The 11,127-nt window shown below is 51.3% G+C and overlaps 3 protein-coding genes across 4 annotated transcripts; 2 read left to right on the top strand and 1 right to left on the bottom strand.

Annotated features, from left to right (window-relative positions):
• Positions 1 to 29: 29 nt before the first annotated feature.
• On the top strand, positions 30 to 2,395 carry LOC106939778 (arf-GAP with Rho-GAP domain, ANK repeat and PH domain-containing protein 3-like). 2 transcript variants are annotated; one of them, XM_015022321.1, is made up of 6 exons: positions 30 to 372; positions 452 to 515; positions 585 to 722; positions 815 to 853; positions 1,644 to 1,997; positions 2,037 to 2,395. In XM_015022321.1, exons 1-6 carry the CDS (start codon positions 353 to 355, stop codon positions 2,142 to 2,144), a joined length of 723 nt encoding a protein of 240 aa, XP_014877807.1. In that variant the 5' UTR covers positions 30 to 352; the 3' UTR covers positions 2,145 to 2,395. The 2 variants fall into 2 exon arrangements, with proteins under 2 accessions (XP_014877807.1, XP_014877806.1); XM_015022320.1 differs by having other exon boundaries at positions 34 to 372; positions 1,644 to 2,395.
• Positions 2,396 to 2,528: 133 nt separating this feature from the next.
• Positions 2,529 to 6,427, bottom strand: noa1 (nitric oxide associated 1). The gene is made up of 9 exons (XM_015022318.1): positions 6,180 to 6,427; positions 4,526 to 5,470; positions 4,287 to 4,451; positions 4,109 to 4,213; positions 3,933 to 4,024; positions 3,474 to 3,605; positions 3,277 to 3,393; positions 3,076 to 3,193; positions 2,529 to 3,001 (listed from the first exon to the last, which is right to left on the bottom strand). Exons 1-9 carry the CDS (start codon positions 6,352 to 6,354, stop codon positions 2,799 to 2,801), a joined length of 2,052 nt encoding a protein of 683 aa, XP_014877804.1. The 5' UTR covers positions 6,355 to 6,427; the 3' UTR covers positions 2,529 to 2,798.
• Positions 6,428 to 6,722: 295 nt separating this feature from the next.
• Positions 6,723 to 10,863, top strand: nipsnap3a (nipsnap homolog 3A (C. elegans)). Its single transcript, XM_015022319.1, has 6 exons — positions 6,723 to 6,865; positions 8,938 to 9,145; positions 9,246 to 9,407; positions 10,056 to 10,205; positions 10,306 to 10,392; positions 10,463 to 10,863. Exons 1-6 carry the CDS (start codon positions 6,779 to 6,781, stop codon positions 10,537 to 10,539), a joined length of 771 nt encoding a protein of 256 aa, XP_014877805.1. The 5' UTR covers positions 6,723 to 6,778; the 3' UTR covers positions 10,540 to 10,863.
• Positions 10,864 to 11,127: the final 264 nt, after the last annotated feature.

Genomic DNA, 11,127 nt, shown 5'->3' with positions numbered 1-11,127 from the left:
AGGAACAGAACCAGAACTAGGAACAGAACCAGAACTAGGAACAGAACCAGAACCGCTCTGTTCCAAACCCAACTGTTCAGACCGGTCCAGTTTGGTTCTGTTCTGATGAATCAGAACCAAACTGGATCCAGAACCGATTCTAATTGGTCCTCAGAGTAATGACCTCATTGCGGTCAGAACCAATGATCTGCATTATTGGTTCCACTTAAGGAACTGGACCTGGTTCTGCTGCAGCAGACGCTGAGCCGGGATCAGAGACCTGGTCTGGGTTCAGGTTCTGACCCGGTAACAGCAAGCTGCAGCAAAGCATCTCCATGGTAACGTGTGTCTCTGCAGATGGGGCTTCACAGTGATGTCAGACAAGCACCAGCTGTAAGTATCACCAGAACCAGCCTGACCCGGTCCAATCCTGACCCGATTCTGTTCTGACCCGGTTTATCCCTCTCTGTAGGTTCCTGTGCTGCAGCAGTGAGGCCGAGCTGTGGGACTGGGTCACCAGCTTCCTCCGGGCTCAGGTGAGTCTACAGAATCGGAACCAGAACCGGCACCGGAGTGGCTCATCCCGGGTTCTGCTCCTCTTCCAGAACGATGATCCGGGCCCGCCGGTTCTGCGGCGCCACTCCTCCTCCGACATCTCCAAGCAGAAGTTTGGCACCATGCCGCTGGTTCCGATCCGAGGAGACGAGAGCAACAGTGGCATGCTGTCAGCCAATCAGACTCTGGTGAGAGGCCGGGTCAGAACCGGGACCGGGTCAGAACTGGACCAAGACACCGAGTCAGGACTTAGATTCTGTTTCTTCTTCTCTCCCTGCAGAGGAAGCTTCATGACCGAAGGACCCTGTCCATGTACTTTGTGAGTTTTCAGTCCTTCACTGGTTAAGACCGGTTTAAACTGGTTCTTTACCGGTTTAAACTGGTTCTTTACTGGTTTTAAACTGGTTCTTTACTGGTTTTAAACTGGTTCTTTACCGGTTTAAACTGGTTCTTTACTGGTTTAAACTGGTTCTTTACTGGTCTGAGTTGGTTCTAGGGGAGAAAACATGAAGCATCAGAGTAGATCTGGAACTGATCCATTAATTCAGAACATTTTTTCAGTTTTATTAGAACCGGTTTAAACTCAGTTTTAATAAAAATAAGAACTTAAGTAAAATATTAAGCCACCCAAAATTGTCTAATTGAAACTCTTAGTTTCTAAAACTTTTAATGCTTTTTCTTTTGTCCCCAAAATTTTAGAAATTCACTTTAAAGAATTTTATTTTTTTAATAAGTCAAAATTTATAAAGTTAATATTTTGGAAAAACACCTGTGTAATTTCGTAAAACAGGATTTTATTGTCACTTTTAGCATTTTTCAGTTTGTAATAAAAATAAATGTATTTTTTTAATCTTAAGCAGAAATACGATAAAGTTTTTATATCATTTTAATCTTTAAACATTTTAAACTGAAGCAAATTTTAACAGTTGATATTTTGAAACATAATTTTTTTTTTTTTATTTTCTGGAATTTAAAACATTTAAACATTTTTGAATTCAGAACAAAGCCCATCAGAACCATTTTAGGATTTCAGTTTGTGAAGCTGTGCAGAACTGCCAGAGCGTTCGGTACCGTTAACCTGGGTCGGGTTTGGTTCTGTCTGTGTCCAGCCCATGAAGATCCAGCAGGACTCGTTCGAGGAGCGGGCCGAGTCTCCGGACCCTCCGGAACCGCTCTACGAGGAGGTGGGGGACTTTGGCCTGCAGGTGCTGAAGTCTCTGGAGACCAGCTTCCGGTCCAGCCGCGCCGCAGAGACCCAGGAGGTTCCGGACCGGCAGACCCGACTGGTTCTGTCAGAGAGCGGACATCTGGACCACGTAGCCGCCCCCCGGGCCGTCCGTTCCGTCGGCGGCTCCCTGGAGACGCTGGAGCAGAGCGGCAGTAGCAGCGGGGCAGGCTGCAGTTCCCCCGACCCGCCAGCAGAGGCCAGCGCAGGCTGCAGTTCCCCCGACCCGCCAGCAGAGGCCAGCGCAGGCTGCAGTTCCCCCGGTCCGCCAGCAGAGGGCGTCATACGGCCCGGAGTCTGCACGGCGTCCCAGGAGCTGCTGCTGAAAGAACTGTCATCTGCCTTCATTAGGAGCGAAGAAGAGGAGAAGCTGTATGACGTCTGAGGAAGGTCAGAACCTTCAGAGGAGCTGGAGCCATCAGAACCAGGCTGGCAGAATGACGTCATCCTCATATGACAGGACGATGGGGACAAATATCAGCTGTTTGACTGTTAGGGGTTCTGTTTGGACTTTTTGGGTCGTGTGGGTTCTGGTAGAACTGCTGGACGCCTCCATGTTGTTGCAGGTGTTGATCAGCGGGGGAGGGGGGGGGGGGGCTGCAGTTTATAACCTTTAATAAAAACAGCAGAAACGTCTGTTTGTTTGGGCTACTGGTTCTGGTTCTGATGTCTCGACCCAGTTTACTGGAACAAAAACAGCTGGTCACAGGATCCTAGTCCATCAGAACCGGGCCTAGATGAAGCTGTGACCAGTAAAGACCTCACTCTCTCCGGTTCCGTCTCATTTTTACTAAACACAAGTAGGGATCAGAACCACAGACCCGCTCCGGTATCAGAACCGCTCTGGGTAACCGACAGCGGATCAGAACATGTTCTGGCATCACTGATGGAATAACAGAGTTACCACGGTAACAGAGATCAGAGGTAAAGTTCAGATGGATTTGTCTTTGTTCAAGGTCTCATCAGCCTCCGTTACCACGGTAACAGGGAAGGCAGCTCCAGGTTTGGCCCCGCCCCCACCTGTCCAGGTGCGTCAGGCTCAGTTCCTGCTGGGCTTCAGGTTGTGGATCTGGCCGGCGGCCCTCAGCGGTTTGTAGGCGGCCGACTTTCGAAGCCGCTCTCCTTTCAGCGAAGCGACGTGAGGCAGCAGCGGCGGCGTCCGCAGGCCGAAGCCTGCCGCCTCCGGGCCGTGAACCCGCAGCTCCACCAGCTCACCTGACATCGCCGTCACGGCGACCCAACCTGACAGACAGACGACACGCAGGTGAGAGGAGATCAGAGCCAGCCTGGCGGCTGCAGGCGGGGGCGGGGCTTACCTGCTGATGACAGCGTGATGTCAGCAGTGGCCTCCAGGTAACCTCGACCCTCCAGACTGAAGTCCTGAGGAACCAACGCAGGAAAACGCTGCATCCTCTCCGACCCGCCTGCAGGCACCTGAACGCAGCACGGAGGCAGACATGACTCACGGCACCGTGACGACGGGCTGACTGAGGTCACAGTGAGGTCATGTGACTCACCCCCAGCAGGGCGTGGCCGGCGTGTCGCTCATAGACGCTGGCGGCTTTATCCAGACCGGTGATGTGAACTGGGACCTGACTGGAGGTCAGAACAGAAAACCAGCAGGACTTCCTGCCCTGCAGTCGGCGGCCATTACCAGGCGTCCGTCGTTAACCAATCAGCTCATCCACCTGTCAGTTAATTAACCCCTTCCTACCTGCAGGAAGTCGATCCGGGCCAGCGCTCCGACAAACAGAGTCATTCCGGGTTTCAGGACGAAGGTCCGGGGAACGATGGCCCGGGTCGGAACCACCGACCGGACCTCCTGGTCCTCCAGCAGCTGGAGGATCTGAGGAAGTCCAGAGAGCAGGAACAGGAAGTGGATTCAGAAAAACATTGTGAATAAGAAGGTCGAGATTTCACTTTTATACATTCAAAATGTGTCTGTAAAAATGTTTTCCAAATAATCAGAGTTAGAAAAATAATTAAATTTTTATATCAAAACCAGTTTAATTTTTAAAATCACATCACAATTATCCCAAAAAATCCATGTTGGGCTGGAATTAAAAAACAAGTTTTATTTTTTAAGATGTGTTCAAATACTTTTGATTACTGGACAAAAAAAGGAAGAGGAGCGGAGAGAGGAAGAGGAGCCGGGAGAGGAAGGGCGGCTCACGTCTCTCTCTCTCAGGATTCCCGGCGTGTCGTAGAGCCAGTGGGCGTCTTTCAGATCGCTGGCGTTTGGTTTGTCATGTGACCCGACAGCAGCTGATGGAGGAGTCAGAACCGGGTTAGAACCTGCAGGTGGGACTGGTTCAGTCAGAACCGGATCAGAACCGGATCAGAACCTACCTTCCTTCTGTGAACCTCCGTCTTCGCCAAACGCCAGGCTGTCCGGATCAAACTGGATCTCTTCACTTCTGGATCCACCGGACCGGAACGTCTGACCGACCCGACCTGGACAGGTGAGCAGGTGATCAGAGACCCACCTGGCTCCGCCCCTGGTCACATGGCTCCGCCCCCTCCTTACCCACTAGGTATCCATGGCGACTAAGCCTTTGCAGCCGCTGCAGCTCGTCGGCAGGTAGCTCTGCCTCCGTCTGCTGCAGCGCCTCCTTCAGGCGGTTCTGGCGCCGGAACATGCGGTAAGGAGTCGGGTTGGTGATGGGGAACTTCAGCAGCTCCAGAGTGGTCCCTGAACGCATCGCGGGGAGACACAGCGGGTCAGCCTGGCGCAGCGCGGCAGCGGTTCAGGTTCTGGTTACGTACCGGGCCAAGGGGAGATGGTGGCCCTGCGCAGGGCGCTGGCGGCCGCGGACCGGCAGTAGTCGGACTCCAGCAGCGCGTTGAACAGCGTGGACTTGCCGACGTTGGCTCCGCCCACCAGGAACACGTCGCCCTTGTAGCTCCAGGAGCGCTGCAGGGCGGAGACCAGCCCCTCCAGCCCGAAGCCCGTCTTGGCGCTGATCAGGTGGAGGTCGGCCACCTGCGTCCCGAACCCAGCGTCCTGGCAGCACCGCGCCAGGCGCCGCTTCAGGCGCTGCAGGTAGTTGGGCGCGTCGGCGGGCAGCAGGTCCACCTTGTTGCCCAGAACCACCACCTGCTTGTTGGTGCCCACCAGGTCCGGCAGGTCTGGAACCAGGGAGCCCGGCGGGTCCAGCAGGTCCACCACCAGCAGCACCAGCGCCTTCCGAGCCCGGACCCGCCGCACCACATCCCGGTACTGGTCCCGGGTCAGCTGCAGGTGCAGCGCCTTGTGGTGGTGGGTGAGCAGGTGGCAGCGCTGGCAGGTGGCTCCGCCCAGTTTCCCCGTCGCCATGAGAACCTTGAACTTCTCGCTGGGCAGGAAGCCGGGCAGGTCGGCGGCGGCGCAGTGCAGCAGGGCGCCGCATCCGGAGCAGCTGGTGTCGCTGACCGCAACGCCTGCGTCCGCCGTCCCAAACACGCGGTGCTCGCCCTTAGGCTCCGCCCCCTTCCTCTTCTTCTTCTTCTGGGACTTTATGAGGCTCTCGTCCAGCGGGAAGTCCTCATCATGGAAATCCATGAAAGAGTCTGGCCCCGGCTCCTGCGAGGCTCCGTCTCTCAGCACCTGCAGCTGCCGCTCCAGTGCCCTCAGGTGGGTCCGGTGCTGACGGTCAGAACCAGACCCGGACCCAGAACCAGAACCTGAGGCGACGCGGAGCTGCTGCTCCTCATCGGGCTCCTCCTCTAGACCTGAAACAGGAGAGAACAAGAAGAGTCAGGCTGACCCAACAGAACCGGCAGCAGAACCTCCTGATTCCGTCCAATCAGATTCATCCAATGTGGTCAGCTGATCAAAGCTCAGACTGAGACTGTCACAACGGTCCAAACGGCCGGTACTGGCAGATCAGAACTTCCGATGTGACAACAAATTATTCAGAGAAGAAGAATGAGAAGGAGCAGAAGAAGAAACATGTTCAACATTTGTTACCAATAAAAGTCTGAAAACTTTGATTAGGCCATGAATCTGCTTTGATCTAAAAACCATCCCATTATATCTCTGGCTGAGTGTCCTGACGGAACCAGAACCTTCTGGACCAGATGGGTTCTGGTTCCGGATTAGGAGGCTCCTGTTTGTTTATGAAGGGAAGTTTAAGCATTGTGAATACTTTCTGTGAAACTGGACTTTAGGAACCAGAACCGAGCTGAGATCCTTGACCTGAGGCAGAACAGTTCTGGAGATAAAACCCAATGAGAGGTCCAAAAGAACAAGAAACACATCCTGGTTCTGGTCATGTTAATGCTAAACAGTTCTGACCCGGGAAGCTGGGTCTAGAAGGTTCTACAGAACATCTCAGCTGTTCAGCGGAGCATCAGAACCGGAACCACACATCGAGTCAGAATAGCAGCCAGCTCCGGTACCGGAACAAGTAGCAGAGCAGGAGGTTCTGTAGCTGCTCACCTGCACAGTCCAGGAACACGAACTGTTCCTCCAGGTTCGTATCCACGATGCAGCTCCGGACTCCGGCCCTCCTGGCCGCTGCCGCGGCTCCGCGCGCCGCGCCCCGACCTGCCGCCGCGGAGCAGACGCTCCTCCACACATGGCGGCGGAAACTCACTTGCAGCAGCTTCAGCATGCTCACCCGCTCACCTTACCGTCCCCGTGCTGCTTTACTTCCTCAACGGATGTGACGTCACATGCGTCACTTGTTTATTTTTTTGGTGTGAAATTCTGTTCCCCTTACCGCCACCTATCGGTAGATTTTAATAAACAAGGATTCATCTTAAACCAAAAGGCGCACGCGCAGATATTCTTGTGTATTATATCATTTAAATGTCCTATTTTAATAAACAAATAATAATGGAATTAACAGTGTTTTTTCTTTTGGAGTGAGACATCCTGTGTAAATGATCTCTGGCAAACTCCAGATTAAACAAACTGCCGTTCTCAGAGTGAGTCCTCTTGTTTTCTTAGGATCTCTACAGATGAAGAGAGTCCTCCTTCAGAGTGGGACCTCTTGCATTTAGAGGATCTGTGCTGCCGTTCTCTGGGATCTCTTCATGTTCTGCACCGTCAAAATGTTGAAGCTGTTCGGTTCTTTGAGGCCTTCAGCTGCCCTGTTCAGAACAACTGCTGCTGCTGCTCAGGTGAGGTTACCTGCATCATTTGGACCAGACACTTAGGAACCAAAGAACAGTCGGTTCAGAACCAACAGAACAAAAACAAAACGAACTCGCAGGTTTTCTGCCGTAGAACCTTCATGAGTCACAAGTTGTCTGGCTCTGCAGAATCTGCAGTTCTGGGTGTTCGGTTCGATGTGGTTCGATTGTTTGTGTTAATGGCTGGTCGGAGAAAAAAGGTCAGAACCAGCTAGGGACCAGAGCCGAGGGGGCGGGCCCTGAACGCCTCATGGCGTTCAGCTGTTCTGTAAACAGTGTGTGTGTGTGTGTGTGTGTGTGGAGCAGCTGAGGGTCCACTGTGGATTGTTTAGCCGTTTGTACGTGAATCCCCCACGCGGAGTGGGTCATGGTGCGCTGTCACGTCTCACAGGGCGGCGGTTGCCTTCCACATCCAGTAGGGGGCGGCAGAGGCCTCAGCACGCCGAGCGGGTTTAGTGTTGCTAACGTTTCCAGGGTAACTGATATGATTCAATGAAACTTTCTGAAGTTCATTTCATTTGATAAGAACCGAGACTGGATCTGGTTCGGTTCGAGATATTTCAGATATTACTCTTCTGGGAACCCAGAATTAGGTTCACAAGAATAACAAATCTGGTTGTTACAACCAGGTCTGTTAAACAGAAGCAAGCAAAAATTCACAACTGTGAGCTGCGCTGAAGTAAATAAAAGAGAGAAGTTCAAATACATGTTGAGAGTGAAACTCCTTCCCAAAGATAAAGATATATGACAGATTTCAAAAGAAAATGGAAACGTTAGACCGCTGATAATCTTTAGGAAATAGCGCCTCCTTAACTTCCGGAGTCCAATGGTCTCCTTTCCAAATAAGGTACGAGACTGACAGCGGTCCGTCCCGCTGTTTGCTGCAGTGAGGTCCTCAGAGGTAGAGGAGGATATTCTTCATCTTTGCGACTCTGAACTGCAGCGCCCATCATTCAGAACAGGGTAACGGCTAAAGGCTGCACAACTCGGACTTTACCGCCATAAACTGTGCAGCCCTCGGACGGCGGTACATGTTTAGAGCTGCATTGGTTCGTGCAGTTTGCGTTTTTACGCCATGTATTCATGTTTTGTGTCAAACAAAAGCTCTTAAGCAGAGGTATTTTATTTTTCTTTTAGTTTTCACGTTGTTTTCGATGCACTTCAGCAAACCTGGTTTTGAACGAAGCACATGTGAATGTATGCTCTCCGTGTTTTCTTTGGTCTGAGGGACTGCTATAAAATATATAGCACAAAGCTAAGTATTTAGAAAGCTTATTATGTAGTATGCTAACTAAATACTTAAAAATAAAGGAGACTTTGAAAAATTAACCTCCATTATAGTAAAATCCACGTTATTGCTGTTAATTTTCCCATAGTTCATATCGACAAAGTATGGCGTCAGTTCAGTCCAAACACTGGCGGCTCACCTGGACAGGTCGCCAGTCCAGCAACATCAAGTTTTTATGTTATGTCATTTTCCTTTTCAATCAAAGTATTTTTGAATTGCTTACATGTGAACAAGCATGTTGGTTATTGACAGAAATACCCAAACGGAGCAGAGCTTCAGGGAGGTTGGCTTCTGGTCAGATGAGACAAAACTTGATGTTTTGGTGACGTCATCAGCTCCAGGGTGGCAGAACAAGAGGTTCTGTTCCCACTGTGAAACATGGAAGAGGCTGAGTCATGCTGTGGGACTGCTCTGCTATATCAGGGTGTGTTGAACCTGTTCAGGGAACGACGAAACCTCCAGACTATCGAGGCGTTTTGGAGAGAAATGTGCTGCCCGGGGTCACAGGTCAAAAGTCATTCAACAGGAAAATGACCCAAAACAACTAGAGACGAAAACCCTGGACTGTTCTGACCTTGAACATCTGGAGCATTTTGTATCGCCCAAGTAGGCTGAGCAACAAAATATGAACTTCAGTTTAGTTTATTTTTATATAATTCAGTTTAACCAAAAGGTTCATGTTCAGATTTATGGTTTAGTCAGTGCAGGTATTTCAGATGCCGTGGGTTTCTTGTCAGAGTGAGACCTCTGACCTCTCGGCCCCTCTCTGCAGCCCAGCGCCCACCTGGCCACCGGACCCCAGCAGGAGCAGAGAACCTTCTATGAGTTCAGAACCTACAGCATCCGTCCAGACCAGAACTCGGCCTTTCTCAAGCTGACCAATGAGAAGATCCACCTGCGCACCGCCCACTCCCAGCTGATTGGCTACTGGACCGTGGAATACGGCGGCCTCAACAAGGTCTTCCATATATGGCAGTATGGTGAGGACCCTTCCTGTTGGGCTTTTTTAGATAAAAAGTTCAAATCAGGAGGTTCTGGTTCTGGTTCCAGATGTTTGGGTCTAACCCCCCCTCCTCTCAGACAGTTACTCCCAGCGGGCAGCTGTGCGGGCAGCCCTGGCTCAGGACCCCTCCTGGATCTCAGAGTACATCTCCAAGGCCTTGCCGCTGCTGACGGCGCAGGACAACGAGGTTTTGTACCTGGTCCCCTGGAGCCGCCTGAAGAGCCCCCCCCAGCAGGGAGGTAGGCCCCGCCCACCTCCCCACCTGGGCCTGACCGGGTCACCGCTTCTAAACAACCAATAAGAGCCAGGAGGAGGAGGGTCTTAGTGCTGTCAATCATACTCTGTGTGGCGCTGCTCGTCACCCCCGCTGCAGCTGTCATAGCATGTTGTGAATGCTAAGGCTAGTTAGCACAGCCACAGATGATTGTGGATAGACAGTTATCCTGTAACAGTAAGTTACACATTTAGCAGAAAGTACATGAGGATGATTGACAGCGCTAAGCCCCACCTCCTGGCTCTGATTGGTTGTCTTCGGTGCATTTGGTCAGACAAGGATCTGACAGGCTGAACGGATGTGTTGGGTTCTGATTAGTTCTGATGGGTTCTGACGGGTTCCGTTGGGTTTTGATGGGTTCTGTTGGTGGTTCTGATGGGTTATATTGGGTTCTGTTGAGTTCTGATGGGTTCTCTTGGGTTTTGATGGGTTCTGTTTGTGGTTCTGATGGGTTATGTTGAGTTCTGATGGGTTCTGTTGGGTTCTGTTGGTGGTTTTGATGGGTTCTGTTGGTGGTTCTGTTGGGTTATGTTGGGTTCTGATGGGTTCTGTTAGTGGTTTTGATTGGTTATGTTGGGTTCTGTTGAGTTCTGATGGTGGTTCTGTGTTCCAGGCGTGTTCGAGTTGGTGACCTTCCAGATGCGTCCTGGGGGCCCGGCCGTTTGGGGCGGGGCCTTCCAGGCGGCCATGTCGGCTCATGACGCTCCGGGTTACGGGAAGCTGCTGGGGGCGTTCCACAGCGAGTTCGGACTGCTGAACCGAGGTACCAGAACGCAGCCGGGTTCTGTGAGAACCCGACTAGATGTCGACTTATCTGGACGTTCTAGGTGTTGCGTCTCTAACCGGATCTTCTGGTGTCCTAGTTCACGCCCTCTGGTGGTTCGAGAGCGCCGACCATCGAGCTGAATGTCGACACAGGGCTCACACTGACGCCAGAGTGGTTGCAGCAGGTAAGACTCCGCCCCCGCTCTGTGACATCACTCAGGTGAGCGCTGGCTAACTGCTACCTCCGTCTCTCAGTCAGGAACAGCGTCGCCCACCTGGACTCTCAGAGAAACCAGCTCATGTTCCCCTGTCCTTTCTCCCCCATGAAGTAACTTCCTGCTGTCTCCATGGCGAGACATCCACTCTTCTCCTCATTCAGGCCTGACCTAGGCTCCGCCTCCTGCCCTGGACGGACCTGGCCGGCCACTGTGACCGCAAAGTTCTGCTGAGGTTCTGATCCAAATGCTGCTCAACAACAAACTGACTGTTGGAAATATTTTCTGCAATAAATTCTTCTTTACGGTGTGACGTTTCTATGACGACGTAAGGCTAACGATTGGTTAGCTGCAGCTCCATTATTCATTTTATCATCTAAAAATAACGACAATCATTTTATACAGAATCTGAAATACATTAAAAAATCCACATCTTTCACAGAATTTTACGTTTTCCATATTTCCCATCAGCCACTTCAATTTCAGGATGACGGCCATGTTTTAACTTTTTAAGCCAATTATTGTCCAAAAATGTTCTCATCTTCATGAGTTGGATGAACTTTGTGTCTCATGTTCATAAAACTTTAACGTGATAAAATGTAACAGAATCAGAAAGTGAAGATTTTACCGTTAACGAAATTAGAGGCTAACCATTTTCATCAGCTAACCGTTAGCATAAGCTAACCGTCTTCATCAGCTAACCGT

The sequence above is a fragment of the Poecilia latipinna genome, unplaced genomic scaffold (assembly GCF_001443285.1).
Source record: "Poecilia latipinna isolate Pla-1442-1.1 unplaced genomic scaffold, P_latipinna-1.0 Scaffold2980, whole genome shotgun sequence".
NCBI classification, from domain to species: domain Eukaryota; kingdom Metazoa; phylum Chordata; class Actinopteri; order Cyprinodontiformes; family Poeciliidae; genus Poecilia; species Poecilia latipinna.
The sequence above is the reverse complement of the archived record's forward strand: the minus strand, read 5'-3'. Positions and strand labels throughout refer to the sequence as shown.